The 25,809-nt window shown below is 43.0% G+C and overlaps 1 protein-coding gene across 5 annotated transcripts in view; it reads left to right on the top strand.

The window, feature by feature from the left end:
- FILIP1 (filamin A interacting protein 1) overlaps positions 1-25,809 on the top strand; it is a gene marked incomplete at its 3' end in the record, with an annotated part of 194,184 nt that overhangs the window by 159,551 nt on the left and 8,824 nt on the right. For 4 of the 5 annotated variants that reach the window (XM_079938858.1, XM_079938857.1, XM_079938859.1 and 1 more), the window contains 2 exons: positions 12,304-15,109; positions 18,427-18,633. In XM_079938858.1, the coding sequence (XP_079794984.1) occupies positions 12,304-15,109; positions 18,427-18,633 (3,013 nt within the window). Of the gene's footprint in view, positions 1-12,303; positions 15,110-18,426; positions 18,634-25,809 lie in introns of those variants that run through there. The other variant, XM_079938860.1, reaches the window with a different exon arrangement.

Genomic DNA, 25,809 nt, shown 5'->3' with positions numbered 1-25,809 from the left:
ATGAACCATCCAGTTTTGTGTTGGGTGTAGAGAAGGGAAGTGACCCCTAGCCCTGCAATTTACATATTGTAAGATCTGGTCAAGATGCAGTGTATCATTCAAGGTCACAGGAATAAAACAAAACGAAATGAAACCCAGAGGCTTCAAACAGGGTAATCTGATAGCTTTATAAATGTGCAGGTAGAGTAGAGAGAAGCTAATAAGGGACCCTGCAGTTCCCTGGGGGGACGGGAGGCGGGTTGGAATGTGAGAGTGTGTACCTCTTACTACCCATTAACTTGGATGGAGGCAGTAGTTACCAGAACCCTCAGGCGTAACTGTATCTATAGGAGAGGGCCTCGAACAGGGACTGTGGCCGTTAGTAGAAGAAGGAAGCCAACTATCCCAGTCTCAAGAGGGAATTAATACCACATTCTCCGATCTCCTGCCAGTGCCTCCTATTGACTAAAGCAAACCTGAGGCTAGAAGGAGTTGGTTACTACAATGCCTAGTACAAAGGATAATAATGAGAAGTATAGAATTTTATGTTATTAAGTAATACAATATACACATTAATGGCTTGGTACTTTAGTAACTTCAATAACAATTGTTTTTTCTACAGCTGTATATAACATTGATCTCATAGAGTGAATCAAGGTCCCTATTCAAAAACACTTTCTAACCAAGAGGTCTGGAGCCCTAATTTGCATCCCTTACAAGTTTATAAGAGAAAACTATATTTTTTTTTTCAAAGCTGAAGAAAAGTGAGGTCTAAAAGAGAACACTTCAAAAAGTCGTAAAAAACTCGTCTTGCCCATGCTGATTCAGTTGACTTTTTCACAAAGATAGTTTTGCCCTCAGCTCAAGTCAGTAGAGCCTTGAGAAAAAAACAGGGCAATGGGTCCATCATAACATACTAAGATTCCCCGTGGTACCAGTTAGATCAGCTGGCTAGATTGCAGTGCTACTGAAGCCAGTGTGGTCAAGGAGAGATTACCATTCACACACTCACCCGTATCAAAATGCAGGATTAATCCCATCTAATTCTTTCTACCTTAACCTTCACCCAAATCAGACAATTCTACACCCTAACTATTCCTATAATCTCCTTTTCTCATGTTGCAATGTGATCTTAGTTTTTTCTTTTTTTTTTTTTTTTGGCATGGGAAAATTTCAACACTTACATAACAGGTCTCCCTGCCTCCAGCCTCCCCTTTCTGTAGTCCATATACCGTGTTGTCATCAGACTGTCCTAATATTGAAATTGTATATTATCGCCGTCCTTAAAGTCCTTCGAGAACTTGGTATAATCCTCAGGAGGTGCCTGACTCCTTGGGATGACATCCAAACTGCTTGACGATCTGACCTCCACCTTCCACTGGAGCCTTACCTCTTGACATTGTCCCACCTCCTACCGCGTGCCCCGAGGTTGACTGCTGCTCTGAGTGACGTCCTGTGTTCTTGCATCTGCACACTCTTTTCCCTTTACGTGGCACCGCATTTTCCCCATTCTTCATCTGGATGACTTTGCTTATTCATTCATCGAACAAATACTGATTGAGCACCTACTGTGTGTTAGGCACTGTGCTGGCGGGGGGCGGGGCTGGTGTTCAGGGCTGGACTCTGCTTTTATGGCGTTTTTCTTCTGTGCAGAGGTGGAAAGACAGACAATACCTAAGTACACGAATGAATGAACCAGATCATTTCAGACAGTGAAAGTGCAGTAAAAGAAATAAATACGGTACCATGATGGCGTACGGCTGGGGAAGCTGTTTTCAATAGGCTAATCAGAGAATGCCTCTCTGGGGAGAAGACATGTGAACTGAAACCCAAAGGATGAGAAAAAAGAGCCCGTGGGACCATGGGGTGTGGTTGTGCAGGTAGTAACCCCTGACCAGGAAGAACTGGGCCTGAAATCCAGTCTTCCTTCAGCGTATCAAGCCAGGCACCCCTGCACAAGCCTCGTTCCCTAAGGAGGAGGGCAACCCCTATCTAGGCCTCCCAGAGGGGCCATATGGGCTACCCCCTGACAGCGGGGGAACACTACTGGGAAAAACAGTTACAAAAGCTTTGAGCAATTACTTCCTCCAATCACATCTCCACCCTTGGATGGAGTAGCATATATTTAAAGCATAAATGGCACTTTTTACAAAGGATTGCAATTTTTTTTTAATTCCAAGCACGTAGTACATTATTTAACAATGGTAGAGTATTCAACCCATCCTTGTTGAATTAGTGAGTGAATTAATGAATCATGGCTATATTCTGTATGTGTCGGGAAGCTTCATACTAGAGTGTTTGATTAGAGAGCTTGTTCTCAAATAGTGATTCTCAGATAAGGGTCTCCTGTTGGGCAGCAAACTACCAGGGAAAACATAGTTGTTTCAATGGTTTTAGGTGAAAAACAAACAATTCCCCAGACTTTAATTTCTCCGATGACTGAGAGCAATTTACTAGTAGTAGAGTAAGTGATTTATTTCTGAATTTAGCATTTGTAAATTTAAATTAGCATGTTACCAGGTTTTCACGAAGACTAAATTTGTATTTCACCGTGGAGTCTGGTTGCTACCAAATCATGGCAAGCACTGAGCGTGAGCTCACCTGGTAGTAGGAAATCTCACAGTCTCCAAGAAGAATAATTTATTATCAGCCACGAGATTTTCACGGCTTTCAGTTGATGCCAGATGTGCCTTTTAAAGATAGATTACTATCAGTTAAATTTCATAATCAGCTTAGTTTATTGTCTGTTGTTGGGCTAACCCAGAGAGGAGTCATAATGCATATCCTTGTTTTATAATTTTTCACAACTAGACCTCAAGGTACCTATTCTATGGCAGAATTATACATAATCCCCTCAAAATCTGGAGAGTGAACCTTCCTTTGTAATAATCTGCTTGAGAGGGTGCGTGAATGCTATTTGAATTACTTGGATTATACTCTTGAATTGAATGTAGTGAGATTCCTGGATTATTTATACATTTATAGGGTATAGTTTTATAACATGAAATCATATGTATAAGTTCAGGGTCTTCTCTTGCGACATAAAAGCAGTTCATAAAAGGCGCTAGCAAAAAGTTTACTTCTTTTCTTTTCTTTTAATTTTTATCACCAAGTTCTTTTTCATGAGAATAGGTGAGCTAGGCCCCATCCCACCACAGTGGGATAGTGATACAAGTTTGAGATCAGATAGGTACCCTACAATACTGCTGGTCTTCACAATAGGGGGAAAGAAAAAAGTGCACAAGGGCTTTGGAAACTCATCCCCACTACTAAGAAACACAAAACAGAAACAAAGCTCAGAAAAGTCTGTGCCCTGTGATACAGGACCCACCATTTCTGTATATGTAAAATATGGTTATCTAGCGCTCAGTGCCCAGGGCTGGGACTAGGATGAGGCAAATGAGACTCTCAGCCTTGGGCGCAAAATTTAAGGGGATGCCAAAAAACTCCGTAATCAAGATACATAATATTTTAATGCACTATTTTTTAAAATTAAAATTAATGCAAAAAAATCCATGATGAACAAATATATCAAAATTTCAAATGAGAACAGGACCTGACTCTGCAGCTGCACAACCCAGTCTCCTCCACTTCACCCTAGTCCCCGCCCTGCACAGTATATTGGGGACATTAGATTAATTCTGCATAATTATTATAATAGTCACCATCTTGAGGAACTGAGGTGATTTATGAAAGAGTAACACTTCTTCCTGGGTCATCTGGTAAAACCATGTCCTATCATGTTACCAAGCTGCTTAGTTCTCTACTATATGCTCTAGTTGGGAAAAAATGCATTGTGATTCAAGGTTTCAAACTGCAGGAAAGCTTCACTCTTTTGAGGTTCATTCATCTCTAATCACTCTCATGCCCTTGCTAGTTTTAACCTGCCTTTTCTCTTAACGGAGAGGCATACACACAGGGAGAGCTGAAGAAGTACAAAAAGAGTGGAGGGGAAGGAAACAGTGAGAAGGGAACTTAGCGTGGTCTGGCTGAGAAACAAACCTAGGATGACATCAGGGTTTCAAATGCGGTCTGATGGATTAAAATGGTGACAAGTGACAAGGGAAGCAAAGAGAAGATTGCTGCTCTGGGGCTAATGCTGAGAAATTTGGAGAAATGGTTCAAGGAAAAAAAGTGAGAATGAATATAGTCCAGCGAGGCCCTGAGTCTTCGGGAGCACAGATTGACAACCGTTCCAGGGAAGGTGTTTATCTCAAAGATGGGTATCCAGGAGAGGGTTTTAAAAAAATCTTTCACTTCCCCTTTCCCCTCCAAAACAATTTATCTTTAGACTCTAAAAGGAAAGCTAAATTAACAAATATCTGTGGAACAGATCAGAATGAGCTGCTTTTTCTAGCATAAGTTTGAGTATGAATGAACAGATCCCAGTGAGGAAGAAAAAGTAGAAGTCTCTAACAAGCTTAATTATAAACATGGAAAGGAATGAAAGATTCACCCACAATCATGGAAATATGAGAGTCACATCATAGAGTAAGGAAAATGAAAATATGACCAGACTCCAAACTAGCTGAGACGTGGGTGGAGAAAAGCTAAACATTACAAAAGAGGGTTAAATCTTATTATGGAAAATTTCAAACATCTACAAAATAAAAAGAATAGTGTAATGATCTCCTATGTACCCAGCACTTAACTTCAACAATTAATCAACTCTTGACCAATCTGGTTTCATCTATCCTAACTCTGCTGGATTACTGTAATGTAAAGTCCAGACATATCATTTCATTCATAAATATTTCAATATGTATTTCTAAAATGTAAGGATTCTTTTAAAAATATTGTCAAAATCCTTTATCACACCTAAAATTTAATAATAATTCCTTAATGTAATTTTTCCAATTGTCTTATTTTTAATAATTTGAATGAGATTCCGAACAGATTATAATTGGTTGGTATGTCTTCTAAATTTCTTTTAATCTATAGTTTCCCCTCCCCCATTCTTTTTTCTTAGAATTTATTTATTGAAGAAACTAGGTTTTTTATCCTGTATAGTCCCCTACATTTTGGACTTTTCTGATTGCATCATCACAGTGTCATTTAGTATGTTTCTTGCCCCGGTCTTTTCTGTAAACTAATGGTTATAGAAGCTCGATCTGATTCAGGTTCAATTTTTTTGGTAAGAAAATTTCTTGGGTGGAGGTCTATATATATGTATACAGTATCTGGCTGTCTCTCTTTTGGGAGACATTAATGAGCATTGCTCACACCCATTATTTTATTGGGGATTGCAAAATGGTGGTATTGTATAATTACTTCTTTATTTATTAGTCTATCATTATTTATTAACTGGACTATTTCTATAAAGAAAAACAAAGAGCTTTAAAGTTAAGTGGGAACATGTTAATATCTCTCATATGCATATGAGGTTAAAAATGTTGACCCTGCCCTACCTGTGTCCTGTGTCCACATCCCTGTTTCTCCTTCCTTTCACAATCAAGATCTCAAATCATTAGTCTCAGGTACTTGTCTCCATTTTTTTTTTTTTCCCGCTTTGATTTTTCTTCAGCTAAGCTTTATTTTGTATTTTGATCCCTAACCCCACTAAAACTGCTCCAGTGAAGTGCTGTCGATATCCGTGTTGACATATCAAATGGAAGAAGTTTTCTTTAAATTTGAGTTTAAATGAAAACAAGGAACATTTTCCTGTCTCTCACTTGGTCCCTCCAGAGCATTGCAGTATGGACATGCCCCATTCCTGCCCTCTTGGGGTCTGCAAATCCACTATTGCGTGGACTCCCTCCTGACTCGCTGGCTCTCCCCGCTCAGCCTCTCTCATTAAGTTCCTTGATGTTTTGTCATCTCAGTGTCTTTTTCCTATCCTTGGTCCTCTTTCTCTCTGATGTCTCACACCTCTTACTCATCTCATCCTCTCTCATGGCTTTAGATTGCACCCGTCACTGGACACTCCCAGTCTGTAACTTTGGCCCAGATCCATCTCCTGAACTCCTGGGTACCAATAAGCACTTCACTTGTAGGTTCCAACAACCTCAAAGTCAACGTGCCTTTTTAAAATTTTATTCTGTTTTTGGCCGCGTTGAGTCTTCGTTGCTACACGCGGGCTTTCTCTAGTTGCGGCGAGCGGGGGCTACTCTCCCCTGCGGTGTGCGGGCTTCTCACTGCGGTGGCTTCTCTTGTTGCGGAGCATGGGCTCTAGGCACGCAGGCTTCAGTAGTTGTGTCACACGGGCTCAGTAGTTGTGGCACGTGGGCTCTAGAGCGCAGGCTCAGTAGTTGCGGCGCACAGGCTTAGTTGCTCTGCGGCACGCGGGATCTTCCTGGACCAGGGCTTGAACCCGTGTCCCCTGCATTGGCAGGCAGATTCTTAACAGTTGCACCAGCAGGGAAGCCCCGATGTACCTTTTCTGGAGCATCATGATCATCCCCTCCAAGGCTGTTTCTCTTCTCTTAGCCTATATGTGATAAGCACTGACAGCCAACAAATAACCCTGTCCAGAAGCAGTGGAGTCTGTCCAAATTTCTCCCTCTCCATCCTCACTCAGTCTGTTACCAAACCCTATGACTTCTGTCTCCTGAATATCACCACGTGAACCCCCTTCTCTTTTTATTCAATGACATAACCTTAGTTCAGACTCCGTTTCTCAACTCCTGCTTTCTCAGGAGCTCCTAACTGATCTCCAGCTTCTCCACACCTGTCGAACTTCCTCATATTCTGAATCCCAAGTTCAGAGTCATCCTCTTAGCCCGCTGGGGGCTTTGTTTGCTTGGCCTTCCTTTCCAACCTCCTTTCCTTCCACTGTTCCCACAGGTACCCTTCACTGTAGTTGAGTTACCTTTGTGGTCTATTTCCCAGTTCTGTGCTTTTACGTGCTGTTTCCACTACACTCCTATTTTAGGCTTTGCAGGCCACTTACAGTGTCTGCCTCCTCTTCTTCGTTATGTTTTACAAGCCTTTAAAAATGTAAGAACAATTTTTAGCTCTAGGACTGTCCAGATACTGGCCTTGATCTAGATTTGGCCCACAGACAATACTGCTAACCCCTGGTCTAGAGGGTCCTTTCCCTGCCTACTCTACTTACTTAGCTCCTACTTAGCTTTTAATATGCAGGTTAAGAGTCACCTCCTCCTAGAAGCCTCCCTGACTACACTCCCCTGATATGACTTAGCTGCCCTTCCTCTGGTTTCCCACAGAGGTAGATGCTTCTTCTGCATGTCTTTGTTCTCTGTATTGGTTTAATTGTTCTCATCTTTAGAGAGTAAATGCCTTAGGGGCAAGAACTGTGTCTTTTTTTAACTTTATATGCCTAGCAGAGTGCTCCCGCACAAAGTAAGTGTTCAGTAAATGATTGTCAAATGAGTAAACAAGAAGAGGTGTGACCAACAGCACTGGCGGATGGCATTTACTGAGAACATTCTGTGGGCTGGCCACTGTCTAAGCACTTTACAGAGGCTGTTTGCTTTAGTCTTCACAACAGAGGCACAAAGAAGTTAAGGATTTGGCTGAGCACATTCGAATTGCAGCAAGACTTTTGAGAAGGCCTTTTGCGATCATCTTCAACAAACGTGGAAAGAGCTCACCATCGGCCACATTCTAGGTGCTGCGGCTGCAGCAGTGAATAAAATACACAAAAACCCACCTATCAAGGTGTTTACAGTTTAGAGAAGAACGACAGTCAATTAAAAAAAAAGAATAAGTAAAATGTATAGTGTATTAGATGGTAATAAGTGCTCTGGAGAAAAAGACAGCAGAAGAAGAAAATAGGAAGTTCTACCATGAAATGCACAAGACAAATAAGGTTGGCAAAGCAGGCCTCCCTGAGAGGGGATGATTGTACAAAGACTTGAAGGAAATGAAGCAGTGATCTAGTAGAAGATCTCAAGGATAAAAGAAAGAGTTTTAAGAGATAAAGTCACAGAAGTAGGAGGAAAAGAGTGATAACGTGGGGCCTTTTAGGCCATTGTGATGATTTGGGCTTGGAGCCGAGGAATGACGGGATCTGATTCACCCTTTTTATTTATTTATTTATTTTTACATCTTTATTAGAGTATAATTGCTTTACAATGGTGTGTTAGTTTCTGCTCTATTCACAAAGTGAATCAGTTATACATATACATATGTTCCTATATCTCTTCCCTCTTGCGTCAGCCTCCCTCCCACCCTCCCTATCCCACCCCTCCAGGCGGTCACAAAGCACCGAGCTGATTCACCCTTTTTAAATCACGCTGGCTCCTGGGCAGAGGACAGATGAGGGTGAGCAAAAGTGGAAGTTGAGAGTCAGGTTAGGTCGCTATTGCAATAATACAGATAAGGGATGACGGTGGCGTGGGCCAGGGTAAGAGCAATAGCGGGATGAGAAGTAATTGGATTCGAGATGTATTTTGAAGGTAGAGTTGACAAGATCTATTGAAGAACTGAATGTGGGCTTGTGAGAGAAGGACAGAATTCAAGGATGACTCTAGATCTGGGGCCCAAGCATCTGGAAGAATTTGGTTGTAGTTGACTGATGTGAGGAGGATGTGGTTGGAACAGGTGCAAGGGAGGGCTGGGAGCTCAGAGAGATAAGGACTAACAGCCCCGCGGGCTCATGGGTGACTGATGACAACGTCCCTGCTGCTGAATGGGTTCAAGTCAGCAGCAGGGAGAGCTTGACTGTATTTGAAGGGCTCTGTACGTTAACCTGTCTTTCTATTAATCACTGGGGTTGTGTTGCCATTGACACGATGCTACATATAAACTGATATATTGGGTGACAAAACAGTCCAAGGAGGATCTTGACAGTTCCAGAAGGATAGGTGAATCAAGTAAGATGAAGTTAACCTAAACAAACACAAAGTCTTGTGAATTTCAGCTGTTCAAGCAATACCTGTTTGAGGAATAGCATTGTTAAAAGCACACTGTGGTCAAACAGATCTGGTCCAAAATCCCAACCTGCCCCTTCTTAGTCCAGTTCCCATGATTAAGGCAAACGACTCCCTTATTTATAAAATGGCATAGTAATGCCTTGCTCAAGTGTTGTTATGAAAATGAAATGAATTAATAAAATACACAGCCTCGGATATAACAGATAGTTGGTAAATAAAATGTTTTATTATCAAAAGACCTTTCTTCCTATCCTTTATTTTTTAAAAAATTAAGTATTAGTAAATACTTGAATTTGGAGTGGGCTTTTACGAACCTCTTGAAATAATATTAGGACTCAAGGTTTTCTCATACCTGAAACATTATTTTCCTGGAACAAGTTTTCTCGTCAGCCGGAATTCCACCTGAAAAAGTTAGCTGTCTTCTCTTTATTTTTACAACTTCTGCTTTCACCTCTTTCTGCCTTAAGATTAATAAGCTATTTTATGTTTTCAATCCTATTTTAAGCCACCCTTTTATATTTGTTTACAACTTTTCTCCCTTTATCTGACATCTTAGAACACTTTGCAGGGCTTTTAATATTATTTTTCTTAATCTATTTTAAAACTGAGATATAATTTATATATTACAAAATCCACCAATTTTAATTATACATTTTGATGAGTTTTGATAAATGTGTACACCATAACAGTCAGAACACAGAAATCCTCTTATTTTGCTCCTTCAATAGCATAATTACATGGAAATGCCCCATAATGTACAGTAAATTAAGTGTTGAAAGCACAAAGTGAAATTGTAACTATTAGAAAATTGTTTGTGCGATAGTCCTTATGCTTTGTGAATAGTTGCACAATGATGTGATAATGCTTCTGAATGCTTGTTTAATGTAAAAAAAAGAGGCTTTCTAGATATGGGGGAAGAAGAAAAAAAACACCTGAAAGTGGAATGCCAAATTGACTGGAAAGGTAGATAAAAAGGTTGTTCATCCACCAGAACTAGGGATAGACAGACCATTAGGATATCTTTCCAGTCCACACAGAGAAGGCTCCCTCTCTCATGTGAGGTTTCCCACTTAAGAGAAACTCCTCTTCTCCCAGAGCTGATGACTAGGATGACCATATTCTTTAAGAGAGGGCATTGCTAATGAGATCAGACACATTCATTGTCTAATAGCCACTAGTAATATCCAATTACTGGCCTAGTAACAACCATGACATACATTCGACAAAAATTTATCCTCAGCTCAGCATTGTAAGGACTTTAGTTCACACAGCCCTGTGTAGGTGGCGTGAGCTGTATTTCTAGCTCAAGCTTATTTATTTGTTCTTTCTTCCATTTATCCATTCAGTCAATATTTCTTGAGCACCTCCTATGTGCCAGGCATTGTGCTAGGGGGTGAACAAGGACCTGGCACCCACTCTCACAGAACTTTCATGAACAGAGGTAGGCAGACATGAAAAACTTATAAGTTGATAAGTGTTAAAAAAGAAGACCGCAGGGTATTATGAGAGTTTCTAAGAGGCTCTGACTTAGTCAGTTTGGTCAGGGAAGGCTTCCTGAAGGGAGTGACATTTGAGTGAGACTCAAAGGATAAAAAGTCAACCAGATATGTTCACGTGTGTGTGTGTGTGTGTGTGTGTGTCAGAGAGAAAGGAAGAGCAGGGAGGTACTTCTAAGCAGGGGGTCCAGCATATTTGAGGAATGTGTGGAGCTTAGATAACAGGTGAGATCAGCTTGAGATCAACCTGCCCAGGTGGTCAGGAATCACATCAGTCTGGGCCTTGTTATGGATTTCATGCCTCTATTCTTAAAGCAATAGGAAGCCATGGGAGTGTTGACTTAAAAAAATGCACAACGTGAGAGTTGCAAATTAAGCTTTACTGGGGGCAAAATGTGGACTACAGCCCCAAGACAGCATTTCAGATAACTGAGAAACTGCTCCAAGGAGGCAAGGGGTGAGCCAGGACATATAGGAGTTTTGCAACAAAAGGGCAGGTAGTCGGAACGTTAAAAGATTATTGTTAATTAAAGAAAACCAGGTATCTCAAGTTAAGGAATGTAGCGCATTTCTGTGTATGGGAAGATGCAAGAGTCTGGGCTCACTGAAATCATTCCTTTGATAGGCACCTCAGCAACCTAGGGCCAGTATCCTGTATTTGCACATCCTGAGTTTCCTCAGGGCTCACTTCAGGGAGTGGCTGCAGTCTGATGGCTGCTAGATGGCAGGTATTCTTTTCAGCCCTGAGTTTCCTCAGGGCTCACTGGCTCATGTTGGAGGGCTGCAGTTGTTGATGACTGTGACACCCTTTGTTTATTGACACGGCAGGAAATATGCCATTTATAAATATTCCATTTACCAGGAATGACATGATTATATTAGAATTTGGGTGAGAGTAAGTAATGATAATAATAATGATAACATAAACATAATAATATAATTATACATTTATAATATAAAGTGTAGTTTTAGCTACACTTACTATGGGCCAGGCACTATTATATGTGCTTTCCATATATTAACTGATATGCACCTCAGACAAACCTTAGGAATTAGCTACTATTTTGATGCTCAATTTATAAGTGAGAAAAGTGAGATACACAGAGGTTATATAACTTCGCCAAGATCATACAGCTAGGAAGTGGCACAGCTGAGGTTGTGAGGGGACCAGTTTGGAGGCTGTTGCAGAATTATCAGCAGATGTTGAGTACTTGGACTGGAGTAGAGACAGTGGGGAGGCATTAAGGCTATGGGTTAAGGTGTACATGAGCTGTAAAATTTATAGGACTTATTTTCAGAGCACTACATTTCTAATTGTTGGCACGTTTATTTATTTGTTTGTTTGTCTCAATCATGGTAAGAACAGTTAACATGAGATCTACCCTCTTTAAAAAATTTTAAGTATACAGTACAGTACTGTTAACTATCGTCTGGTATACCTTTCAACTTGCTGTTGCTTCAGTTCTCAATATCTGCCAATACCCTTTCTCACCTGTTTTTCCTGTTTCTGTTAAAAGTATTACTGTTTGCAATTATTCAGACCCAAAGCACTGAAGTCATTTTTTTCTCTCTCTCTCTCTCCCTTCCCACCAGTTAGTAAGCAGTCACAAAGTCCACGTTATCTTTTGCAAAGTTGTCACAATTCATCCTATTCTTCCCATCGCTAACGCCCTGCGCACACAAATTATGAAACAGAAACTAGTACCTGAAAAGCCCTCTTCGTGCCCCCTTCTAGTCGCTACCCTTCAGTACTGGTAGCCAGCATCCTGCCTTCTGATTAGCTTCATTAATGGCTATTTGTTAAACCTTCATCCTGCAGTAATTGATAAGGGATTTATTGTAACAGCATTTTATTTTGTTTTTATGTAATACCTAAGAGAAACTTATTTGCAGACTAATCTTTTAATATGTGTATGAAATATTTATGTATGATATAATATATAAAGTTTAATGCAATAAAATAGAATGTTTTAATATATTTTGTTTTCTAGGTTGAAAAAACTCCTTGAACAAGAAAAGGCTTACCAAGCCCGCAAAGAAAAGGAAAATGCTAAGCGGCTCAACAAACTGAGAGATGAGCTTGTGAAACTCAAGTCCTTCGCACTCATGCTGGTGGATGAAAGGCAGATGCATATCGAGCAACTTGGCCTGCAAAGCCAGAAAGTACAGGACCTGACTCAGAGACTGAGGGAAGAAGAAGAAAAGCTCAAAGCCATCACTTCTAAATCCAAAGAAGACAGGCAGAAATTGCTCAAGTTGGAAGTGGATTTTGAACACAAGGCTTCCAGGTTTTCCCAGGAGCATGAAGAGATGAGCGCTAAGTTGGCCAATCAGGAGTCTCACAACAGGCAGCTCAGACTTAGGCTGGTTGGCTTGACTCAACGAATCGAGGAGCTGGAAGAGACCAACAAAAATCTTCAAAAGGCAGAAGTAGAACTTCAGGAGCTAAGAGATAAAATTGCCAAAGGGGAATGTGGCAACTCCAGTCTCATGGCAGAGGTGGAAAAGCTTCGGAAGCGCGTACTTGAGATGGAGGGTAAAGATGAGGAGATCACGAAAACCGAATCCCAGTGCAGGGGGCTGAGGAAGAAGCTGCAGGAGGAGGAGCACCATAGCCGAGAGCTCAGACTTGAAGTCGAGAAGTTACAGGTGAGAATGTCTGAACTGGAGAAGTTGGAAGAAGCATTCAGCAAGAGTAAATCAGAGTGCACCCAGCTGCATTTAAATCTGGAGAAAGAAAAGAACTTAACCAAGGACCTGCTCAATGAGTTGGAGGTAGTCAAGAGTCGGGTTAAAGAACTGGAATGTTCTGAAAGTCGATTGGAAAAGGCTGAATTAAGCCTGAAAGACGATCTGACAAAGTTGAAGTCCTTTACCGTGATGCTGGTTGATGAAAGGAAAAACATGATGGAAAAAATAAAGCAGGAAGAGAGAAAAGTGGATGGACTCAATAAAAATTTTAAGGTGGAACAAGGCAAGGTTATGGATGTGACGGAAAAGCTCATCGAAGAAAGTAAGAAGCTTTTAAAACTGAAATCCGAAATGGAGGAAAAGGTATACAATTTGACAAAAGAGAGAGATGAGTTAATAGGCAAACTGAAAAGTGAAGAAGAAAAATCCTCTGAATTAAGCTGCAGTGTTGACTTATTAAAGAAGAGACTTGATGGGATAGAAGAGGTGGAGAGAGAAATAACAAGAGGAAGGTCTCGAAAAGGACCTGAGCTCACCTGCCCAGAAGGTAACAAAATTAAGGAGCTAACACTTGAAATCGAGAGACTGAAGAAACGTCTCCAGCAACTGGAGGTGGTGGAAGGGGATCTGATGAAGACGGAAGATGAGTACGGCCAGCTGGAGCAGAAGTTTAGAAGCGAGCAGGATAAGGCCAACTTCCTCTCTCAGCAGCTGGAGGAGATAAAACACCAAATCGCCAAGAATAAAGCAATAGAGAAAGGTGAGGCGGTGAGCCAGGAAGCTGAGCTGAGACACAGGTTTCGGCTGGAAGAAGCTAAAAGTCGAGACTTAAAAGCAGAAGTCCAAGCCCTTAAAGAGAAGATTCATGAATTGATGAACAAAGAAGATCAGCTTTCTCAGCTCCAAGTGGATTATTCTGTCCTTCAGCAAAGATTTATGGAAGAAGAAAATAAGAACAAGAACATGGGGCAGGAGGTCCTCAATCTGACCAAAGAGTTGGAGCTGTCCAAGCGGTACAGCCGCGCTCTCCGACCCAGCGTGAATGGGAGGAGGATGGTGGATGTCCCCGTGACGTCCACCGGCGTCCAGACGGATGCGGTCGGCAGCGAAGCCGCGGAGGAGGACACGCCAGCAGTGTTTATACGCAAATCCTTTCAAGAAGAAAACCATATCATGAGTAACCTTCGACAGGTGGGGCTGAAGAAACCTGTGGAACGTTCCTCTGTCCTAGACAGGTATCCGCCCGCGGCCAACGAGCTCACCATGAGGAAGTCTTGGATTCCATGGATGAGGAAAAGGGAGAATGGGCCCCCGGTGACTCAAGAGAAGGGGCCTCGAGCCGGTTCCAGCCCGGGGCACCCAGGAGAGCTGGTTCTTTCGCCCAAGCAGGGCCAGCCCCTGCACATTCGAGTGACGCCGGACCATGAGAACAGCACTGCCACTTTGGAGATTACGAGCCCCACGGCGGAAGAATTTTTTTCCAGTACCACCGTCATTCCCACCCTAGGGAATCAGAAACCGAGGATAACCATTATCCCGTCACCAAATGTCATGTCTCAGAAACAGAAAAGCGGAGATGCTACTCTCAGCGCGGAGCGAGCCATGTCCCCAGTCACAATTACTACCTTCTCCAGAGAGAAGACACCAGAAAGCGGAAGAGGACCGTTTGTGGATAGGCCCACGTCCCCCATTCAGATCATGACCGTGTCCACATCGGCGGCCCCGGCGGACATCACCGTCCCTTCCGAATCCCAGGAAATGCCCGTGGGAAGGACTGTCCTCAAGGTCACCCCGGAGAAGCAGACTGTGCCAGCCCCAGTCCGGAAGTACAACTCCAATGCCAATATCATAACCACGGAAGACAATAAAATTCACATTCACTTAGGTTCTCAGTTTAAGCGCGCCCCTGGGACTGTGGCTGAGGGAGTAAGCCCGGTGATTACTGTCCGACCTGTCAGCGTGGCCGCGGAGAAGGAGGTGTCCACCGGCACAGTCCTTCGCTCGCCCAGGAGCCACGTCTCGCCTCGCCCTGGCGCGAGCAAAGTGACCAGCACCATCACCATTACACCGGTCACGACCTCATCGGCCAGAGGAACCCAGTCAGTGGTGAGTAGAGGGGGCTCCAAAGTTCACGCCAAGGCGGGGGGCGCGGGGGTGTGCGGGGGGAGTGAGAACAACGCAGTGCCCAAAATACAGCAAAAGCACGTGCCTCGGCTCCAGCCGAACCCACTACGAGCTGTTTCCTAGGGGACTGTCTACATCAAGAAATAGGAGTAAAAAGTGGCCTAGTACTTCATGAATTTGAGCCAATTATGAGGGATAATTTTTCTTTCACATCAATTATGGAGACTGCAAAAATCCTTGCAAAGATGGCCTCTTGCAGTGTCAGCATGTGGGAATAATGAGGTTTAAAATTTGGTTTTTATGTTTACAGTATTTTGAAAAATGGAGACTGGGGAGAAATGGTCAATATGCAGAAAATAATTGAAACCGTTACTGGGTTGGGCTTCCCTGGTGGCGCAGTGGTTAAGAATCCACCTGCCAATGCAGGGGACACGGGTTCGAGCCCTGGTCCGGGAAGATCCCTCATGCCGCAGAGCAACGAAGCCCGTGCGCCACAGCTACTGAGCCCTGAGCACCACAACTACTGAAGCCCGCGTGCCTAGAGCCCGTGCTTCGCAACAACAGAAGCCACCACAGTGAGAAGCCCTCGCACTGCAAGGAAGAGTAGCCCCCACTCGCCGCAACTAGAGAAAGCCCGCCTGCAGCAACTAAGACCCAATGCAGCCAAAAAATAAAAATAAATAAATAAATAAACTATTCCTGGGTTACATTTACATATGGTCATAGTCATACTTTATTCGAAAAGTAAGATTAAAAGATTATTATATCCAAAACATTTTTTTAAAGTAAAAAAGAAGTGACTTTATATTTCTAAACAGTACATTGTATTAATAGTATCGTGCAGAGAGCAGGTGCTCGATAAATATTTAGTTAATACCAGCTGGGAGGCTAAATGAAGGGTTATAAAAAAGCATGTCCAAAGTATAAAAGCCAGAACTTAAAAATAAATTCTATTTTTCAAAATACATCCAGTGATTTTCTTCATTTATTGAAGACAACTGGTAGATGAAATTATAGAAGAACATGCACTACTTAGATATTAGTTTAAACTAATAGACTAGAAATTATGATTCCCAATCTCTGAATAAATTCTGCAGCATATATTAGAAACTCTTAAGAAGGAGAGGAAGCTTATTATTTAAGTATAGAAACTGTGGCTCATTTTCCTATATCTTCACTATAATTTACTTTAATTCTCTGTGCACAAGCATAGACCCAAGACAGGCTCCAAAGTGTGAATTACTCACTAACTGCTTTGCCAGTGAAGCTTTTTGTTATTGGCTCCATGGGAGCTGAATAGCATTCAGCACTGCTCACCCTTCTCAAATGGTTCAATGCTGCTTTTATTTAAGCAACACAGCGTAGCTTGGATTTTTATAAAAGCTAGTGGAGGTGTAATTGTTGTAATTTAGAGCAGATCTTCTGCTGGAACATCTTATTCCCATCTTAAGGGTCAGGTCAAGCTAGGCTTCCCTTCTGCAGCAACACTTTGGATTACTGACTAAAGCCCCTACACAAATAGGATTTCAAAACAACTGTCTAAGATTTCTAAGGCCTAAATGATGATTCACATACTTCAGTTATATCAGATCCCATAAGATCAAGGGCAACAAAAAGTTTGGGAATACCCCTCTTAGAAATCGAATAGTGTGGTTAGTTCATTTGTGCATTTATTCAACATTTATTGACCATTAGCAGCACTTTAGGCATGGGGTTAGGTGCCGACTGTAAAGAGGACGTGTTGAAGTTCTTCTTAGTGGGAGAGGCAGGATTGAAACCTCCTTAGTGGTTCTGTGAGAGGGGTATGTACAAAGGAACAAGCAGAGAAGGCTTCGCCGGGGGAAGAGGTCTTCACAGATGCAGAGAGAGGGCAGCATGTGCACAGGCGCGGTGATGGCGATGGTGATGGCGATGTGAGGAACTGGCTTGTTGGGGAAGGTGAGCCGTCCCTTTGCGCTGCGGCGGCTGGGGCTGGAGACAAAAGGCAGGAGCAGGAAAGGAGAGGCACACTGGGGTCAGATACTGAAGATGTGTGGGTCTTTTTATGAAACTGACATTTAATCTCAGAGAGTAGACAAAGGGACCCAGAAACAAGGTAATGATTTTTAAAACTACATTATTTTTGTGTTAGGTATGTCTGTAAAACCATTTAAAGGATAAATTGGAGGAAATAGAGGCCGAGGACGGGGATACTGTTGCAGTTCTGTAGGCTGGAGATGGCGTATTCTTGAACTGTGGTAGCGAAAATGAGGACAGACATATATTGAAGACGGAATTGAAGATTTCATGACAAACTGAGTACAGAGGGCAGCTCTGAGGTTTCTGGCTTGGCTGTAGAGGTGGATGAAATGAGAAACTCAGGGGGACTACTGTTTGGGGGAGAAGTTAAGTAATGTTTGGGGCCTGTTATAATTGAGATGCCTGAGGGACACTGAAAATGTCTAGCACGTGGTTGGAAATCTGGATCTGCATTTAAGGAGAGCACTGAAGACTTGAGGTCCTGGGACTCAGCAACATGTGGGTGACAACTGAGGCGATTCTCAGGGTGAATGTGAAAAATGAAAAGAGGGCCAAGGATGGAGAATGGTGACACCCACATTTAGAAGGCAGGCAAGCTGGAACCGGGAGCCAGCGCCAGAGTGAAAAGGAGTCGTCAGAGACGGGAGGGGGATGGGTGAGACCCAAGTAAGAAATCACAGCAGGAGAGTTTTAGGAGCACCTCAAGAAGGGCGCTGTGGGGGAATTCTGTGGCAGTCCAGTGGTTAGGACTCCGAGCTTTCACTGCAGGGGGCACGGGTTCATCCCTGGCCGAGGAACTAAGATCCTGCATGCCATGCGGCATGGCAAAAAAAAAAAAAAAAAAAAAAAGGGTGTGGTCAGCAGTGACAATACAAAAAAGAGAAGATCTGGCCTCCTTAGGAGGGGAAAGGAGAGCTGCTTCATGTAAAGCAAGTGAGGTGATTTGGGGGACAGTAGGAATAAAGATGCCTGAGTATACACAGGGTGTCCTGCAGCTTCTCTGTGAAGTAGGAGTGAAGGCTGTCTTCAGTAAGGGTCGAGGAGGTAGGTCAGGGGCTTGAGAAGAGAACGAAGGGTGCACAGATGTTCCGGGAGAGGGGAAGGGGGGCGACTGGAGTGGACTAGACACCAACTCCAACTTGCTAACGATAATCTGATCTGGAGAGGGGTCGTCTGTGGGTAGTTCTGTGGCAAGAGCCCTGCTTATGCGCAGACTGATGGCATTTCCGGGGGAAACTCACCAACATTGCCCTTGCGTTTCTGTATTTTCTCTCTTACAGTCGGGACAAGACGGGTCATCCCAGCGGCCTACACCCACCCGCATTCCTATGTCAAAAGGTATGAAAGCAGGAAAGGCAGTAGTGGCAGCCCCAGGAGCAGGAAATCTGACCAAATTCGAGCCTCGAGCTGAGACTCAGTCTATGAAAATAGAGCTGAAGAAATCTGCAGCCGGCAGCGCTACCTCTCCTGGAGGGGGGAAGGGCTGAGGGCAGTGGCGGAGGGGGTATGTCGTGCAGATGCTACTGCTGCCCTCTGTTCGTGCCAACTCTCTACATGTACTAATTTAAGTTTTCAATATCTTGTTCATAAAATAATCAACTAATAGCCATGTGTCTTTCCTATTTTGTGGATTTGTTTTGATGCTGGGGAACAGAACTAACCAGCAAAACTACCGTGTGCTGTGTGCTTTGCGGAGGGTGCTGGGCCCGAGGCAGGGCCCGACTTCTAGACCCAGTTTTGCTTCTAGAAAGTGGACCCATTAGTTAAATCAGTAAGATATGGGGGCTGGATCACAGCCTCGCCAAAGCCGGCTCCTAATTGTAAATCAAATATAATAGGCTTTGTTCCACCATAATTGATTTTTCAAAAACTCTTTTATGAAACAGGAAATAGGTTAACAATTGTCATTGGCCCTCTATCAGATTCCAAATTTGCTTCATGTGCTGGAAACAAACAAACAAATAAAACCCCCCAGACAAAACCCATCTCCTAGTTATCACAGGGCCTGGACCTCTAAGGTTTTGCAGAAACAAAAGCCTCTGAGACGATTTCAGGAAACAATTTGAATGGGAAATAAAATGGAAACGAAATATGGAATACTAAAAACAGAGTTTTACTTATTTGTGTGAGTGTGTATTGTAAAGATTTTGGAATTTTAAAACCGTTAATGTCAGACTCATGCTCTATTCAAGTGTGCAACTGATTTAAATTGTGGAGCAGTTTGAATAGAGCTGCCAAATGGCCCTTTATAGCTCAAGAGAGGTTGTAATGGATAGAAAATAGCGACAGTAAATTTTGATACATTGTTGCCAAGAAATAAAATGACATCATGCATAGCTTAATTGAATTGAAACATTTTCACAGTCAAGTGTGGACTTGACTTTGCAAGTATAGAACCAGTTCATGATTGTGTGTGTGTGTGTGTGTGGTGTGGTGAAGTGTATTATTATTACCTGTGTTTGTATCATTGTTAATTTTAAGCATGTTTTCATAAGCATGAAGAGTGTGTGAATGCAGAACGCCAGTGTCTGTGAGAAGATTAACCATGTTGACGTGGACATGGTGCTTGGTAGTCAAATAACCACAAATGAGCTCAAGGCTGATAACCCCCAGCTTAGCATCTGAGGTCTCAGGTAGGCAGCACCTTTGTCGAAATCTTTGAGGCAATTGGGTGAACTTCACAATAACACAATGAGTATTAAGTTACAGGTTGCTATTTTCTACTTCTAAATTGTGAAGGTTCCAGAATCATTGAATAGTCCTGATATTTAGTAAAAGGTAGATTTTTTTTTAAAGACACATGTTTGGTTTTTAGCCCGGGAGTCACCGTGCTTCATGGTATAGAGACCGTCCTCTGAGTTCTTTCCACACTGTTCTTCCTGTCCGTTGTAGAACTTGGGCTCAAATTGTGGATGAAGGAGATAGACCCCTCACAATATTCACATGTACTTAATCAGATCACTGTTGCCTACAGCTCAGTTCTCAGCAAATGTATTTTAAAATATTGAGCAACTACGGGAGACATGCCCTAATAATGGAATTTCAAGGCGGAAGGAGAGGGAGACTGAGAAAAAAAGGCTTTATGAAATACGATTTTGAACAAGTTTAAACAACAGATCTTGCCATTTCGAATACTGACTCGTGTCTTTTTGAAAGGGAATTTCCCCCCTTTTGTAAAGTGGACATTATCCCTTTCAGAAACAAGGACGCTCCACTGTTTTTCAAATGCCTCCCTGGCATTTAGGCTATTCGGTGTTACTGTACATGCTGTATTTGAGCAAACGAAGGCGTCAGGAGAACGAAACACTGTGTTCTGTTTTATACTACCTGCCATTCTTCAGTGACCCTTATCCTAATCGAGTGTCACTGCGGCTGTTTTCTTTTTTACCTGCTCACACCATGCTTATGTCGGTTCTGCCCGGAAGCTCATTCCATCCGCAGGGAGAGGCTGTAAGAGCTTAACCGTGAGTGGACAGGATGTTTATACATCTGGATCTTGGAATACAGCCACCTGCAGAGGACAACCGCTAAGAAAACTTGGCGGCACGACACATATTCGCTTTTCAGAAATGATAAAGTGCGACTGCCGTGGCAGTTTTCCTTTGTAATTTTAGAACCAACGCCACATTTATTGGCTAGCTTGGTTTTAAACTGCATATTAGAAATGAAAGCCACCAAGGACTGGAGGTGGAGGATTCAATGCACTCCTACTCCGGCTTCTATGTGTGAGTATAACATGTATTTAAGATGCAGTTTCATGTGCTTTTATAAGAGTGAATGGGATGAAAAAGTTAGAGTCTTTTCCCTGTCCTGAAACAGTACTGTGTAGTGAAATAGCAGGGGTCTCACTAGGGCAGCTATGAACAGCTGCTGTCAGGTCCCGTGCTGGGGAGGGAGGGGTGCTATTTCCACAGATTTCAGTGTGACGGCTCCCTCTGGGGACAGGCAGGGCCCCATCCACACAGCTACAGAGGCAGCCCTGGTCTTACCCTCCTGAGAATAATTTTTGTGTGTTGGCTGTTTCCACATTCTACGAGGGTGGCCATGTAGCATGCCTGGTACCAGAAACATTCCAAGATGGGACACGGCCCAAAAGGTATTGATCATTTCTTGAAAATGACTTTCCTGTCTAGGTCACCTGCTTAAACAGAGTCATTCAGTTTCTACTGGCATCTTTATTATATTTTCATTGAGGACAGGTTGACGGGGAACAGTTGGGCTGTCTGGAGATTTTAGTGTACTCCTTAAGGGTAGGGTATTACCGGATCTCTTAGTTGAATGTCTTTAAGAAACAAGTGAAGACAGCTTTGATGTGCAGTGTGGGAAGAGTATAATTTCAGGGAAACAAAAACCTGTCCAAGAATGGGAGATGCACAAAGATTTGAATTTCTCATGCCTTTCATAGATTTGGAATACTGGGGAGAGAGCAAAACTTTCCTGATTGGGAAAACCCCAGGGATATTAGATGAGAAGGGCACGTTTATGTGGGCAGCAGGAGGGCAGAGAGAGAGAGGAAGAGGTAACAGGATGAGCACAGAGAGGGCTTCCCAGTAAACAGGGATGCATTATTCCCAAACCTCCCTAACCCAGCCGATCGTCAGTGTTTCCCCCATACTTCCTCCTCCAGTCTCATCCTTGGTTATCTCCTCACCCTCTGCTCTTTCAGCTTCTCCTTTTCACCTGTTACCTCCACACAGGATGTAAGTATGCTCTGGCCTCTTCCGTTTCAGCACAGTTTTTCCTTCAGCCATGCAGCCCTCTACAGCTACCGCCCTGAGCCCTTCCCTGCCTGCCCAGTGGAGCCACTGACACAACGCTCGGCCTTTTCTGCCTCCACTCCCACTGTTCCCATTGATTCTTTAATTATTCTTTATTTTTATGAAAGTAACTCATATACAGTTAAAATACAAGCCAGTGCTAAAAGACATGAAAACAGCTGTTCATCACCTCACACCCCCTTTCCAAACTCAGCTCTACTCCTTAGAGAAAATTATTTCTCACTCTAAATTGATAAATTTTGGATATCTTTTTCTTCCCGTTATTGTTTTGATGTTTGAGAATTTAGTCCTCTTACATGTCTCCTCCCTTCCCTTTTCCCCATCCTCACAATATGACTGCATCACACATTTTTTGATAAATGAGCAGCCGGCAGCCGGCATGTTTCATGTTCATATGTTTACAATGTAAATTTAAATATTGTTCCCTGCTGAGCCAACTAGCGTACTATGATTATGTTTCCTTCCTCTTACCATGTTCCCCCTTCAAAAGAATAATTGCTTTAATTTTTCGTCTGCGTGCTTTTCTATGTATCTATCTGTATTTTTTCCAGATGCTCCGATAGATCTACCAAACACCTATGAGTAATTTTTCCAAACACTTAAGCACATCAGTTTCATACTTTTCCCTGGAGGCCTTACTAATTCAACCCTCTGCTTCCCTACTTAGTCTGGAATGCTTGTCCTTTACGTCTGCTGCTCAGCTGTGGTCCTATTGCCTACATTGAATCCTCCGTTTCCTGGATTTCTTATCTTCTACTTCTTTTGCTTACCTGTTTGTCTGTCTGTCTATCTATCTGTCTATCTATCACCTATCTGTCTATCTACCTATTGAAGCGCATCTTCCAGTAGTTTCTACAGAGAAAAATCCTCCAGTAACCTTCCTGAGGCAGGCTACCTGCATTCCGGGAACAGATCAGGGAGATGAAATGGAGAATCTCACAGTTTAGGCACTCCCTTGCGTTCAGCCCATTCTTGTGCCTAGGTCCAGAACTTGTTAGGTCAGTTTTTTCACAGAATAAACCCCGGATCTCTGTAAGGGTGAAAGCAGAGTGAGGCTATGCGCCTCTCCCTCTGTGACTGAGACATCTAATCTCCTTTGGAATCCTTGAACTTCTCTGACTGCCCTGCCTCAGTCTCCCTTGCCTGCTCCTTATTGTATGCATACATTTTTTTTTATTGAAGTATAGTTGATTTACAATGTTGTGTTAATTACTGCTGTACAGCAAAGTGATTCAGTTACACATATATATACATTCTTTTTATAATACTCTTTTCCAGTACGGTTTATCACAGGATATTGAATAGAGTTCCCTGCTCTCTGCAGTAGGACCTTGTTGTTTATCCATCCCATATATAATCATTTGCATCTGCTCATCCCACACTCCCAATCCATCCCTCCCCCACTCCCCTTCCCCTTGGCAACCACCAGTCTGTTCTCTATGTACATGATTCTGTTTCATCGATAAGTTCATTTGCATCATATTTTAGATTCCACATATAAGCGATATCATACGATATTTGTCTCTCTCTGTCTGACTGACTTCACTTCGTATGAGCATCTCTAGGTCCATCCATGTTGCTTGTGCACGCATCTTAAGGGTTGCTGTTCTCCTTATCTTTTCAAAAGCCATTTGCCTACACTACATGCTCATTCTGGTTACTTTATTCACTCCCGTGGCTTCAGTTATCTCCCATATGCTGATGACGACCAAACCTCTATCTCCAACCATGCACTCAGCGTGGCACTGTACATCTCCAACTTAGTTCCTCTCAAAGCCATTCTCAACAACCCCTCCATCCCTCTTCCAAGTTTTTTCCTTCTCCTATAATTCTGCACCTCAGGAGGAATGTCCTGAGCTACCCAGTCACTCAAGAAAGCCAGAAGCCACTTCAGGCCCCTCCTTCCCCCTCGCCCACCAAGGAGACTCATTCAGCAAGTCTCTCGTACCCCTGTCAAACCCCTGACACCTGAGGCAGCTGCACCCACATCTCCATTTTCCCCATCACTGCCTGAGTGGAGGTTCTAACTGCTTCTCAACTGGATGACTCTAATACTCTCCCAACCGATCCCATAATCTCCAGCCTCAACGTTTCCTGATTCATTTTTCATTTTGTTTTTCAAAGTGCAAGTCGATCATCTCACTCCTCCATTTGAAGCCCTCCCAATCGTTATCCACAGCGTGCAAAGCCCTGGTGCGGCACTCAAGGCTCTGTGATCTGTCTCCCTCTCTCCCCACCCTCCCTTCCCCTCGCCTGGACTCCCACCCCAGGCCCACAGAATGCCCCGCACAGTGGCCAGATCACCTTCCCTTGACTATCTCAACTTGTTTCTTCTCCCTGGGTTGCCCTTCCTCTGACACTTCCTTCTGGTGGTTCTGTCCTCTGTTCAAAATCTCTTTTAAGAACTTTGCCTCCATTATTTCAGAATCTAAGCCAGGGTTTAAAGCCTGTCATTTTTTACATTTTTACAGCAAATGCTGTAAAAAAACTTGGTACTTCTACTGTAGAGAAAGAAAACTAACAGTCAGAGGACGGCTGGGAGTTGGAGAAGAAAGAGGTGTTCCTGCTTCCTCCTTAGTTTGCAATACAAAGCTGTGAGAATGATAAGGAGGGTGCTGACACATCATGCGTGAGAGCACAGAGGGAAAGAGGGAGCAGAGTTAGGGGAAATCCGGGTGCTGCCATTCTAGACGGTGTAAGTTACTGCTATGTCCCTCCAAAGGCTCCGTGGCAGGTAATGGATGCAGAACAGCCAGGAGTCCCGGACCGGGGAGTTCTTGCCTCTGAAGCTATCACACGTGTGGAGAGCTAAGGGGGTCTGGGAGCTTCCTGTGAAGCACAAACGTACTTGAATTATTTACGAATGGCTCATCCTCTCTCACTCCCCCAGAGGAGCATGAAAGCACTTCAGGAAAGAAAAAGTTCCAGGTGATTTGTCACGCTCTTCAGTTTCATGAAGGACCCTCTAAAATAGATCAGAGAGGCTTCTGTTTTAAGCGATCAAACACCACCATCCGTAAGCAGGATTTAGATTGAGGATAGATATTAAGGCGAACATGGAGAGAAGGTGGATTGCTCAACTACGGACTAGATTCCTGACACAGGACTGACCAGGAGATCAGAGGAAGGCTGTGTAACCTTTGGCAAACCACCTTACCTTGGCTTATGGCTTAGCATTCAGCTATGATCCTTTATGCTTCTGGCATTCCTCCTTAGAGTGACAAGGTGAGACGCTTCACTCTTGTTCAGTGAGCGACTTAAAAGAGTCTGCCATAGTGCTTTTCCTAAGAACTAATAATTAATTGCTTACCTGGTAAAAGTAGTTTTGGCCTCTCTACTTGTGCTAATATTATGTATGTGTGATGGACAGAATTGCAAAGCCAAGGGCTGTTTAGAAATGAACTAGACTTTAGAGGTCGATAATTATCCCTTTTATTAAAGATGAAAACAAAAACAAAACAAGAAAACCCCCAACGCTTAGGGTGTCTCATTATCTTATTAATGATGAAACCAGGGCTTCAGTTTCTCCCAGTACCTTATTCAGGATTTCATACGAGTAAACCACTTCAAGTAGGCAAAGTGTATATTCATACATAGACTAAAAATAATATTTTAAAATAATAATATTGCCAAAGGATTTGAGATATTGAGCTCTCTACATAGAAACCCTGTGTGTCAAAGTTCTCAAAACAGCAATTTGATGAACATTATCCTTATCTAAAAAACACAGTGCCCTTCTCAATTTTCACACATAATGTGTAATATTCCATGCTATCCTGTGACCCACCGTAGACTTAGATCAACCTAAGCTGATCTCAGCATCTAGCATCTAACACCTGTGTCTAAAAAGTAGAACCTGAGCATGTTTGGCTCAGGTACTCAGCT

The sequence above is a fragment of the Stenella coeruleoalba genome (genome assembly GCF_951394435.1).
Source record: "Stenella coeruleoalba genome assembly, chromosome: 12".
Classification (NCBI taxonomy): Eukaryota; Metazoa; Chordata; class Mammalia; order Artiodactyla; family Delphinidae; genus Stenella; species Stenella coeruleoalba.
This window is presented reverse-complemented; position numbering and strand designations above follow the sequence as displayed.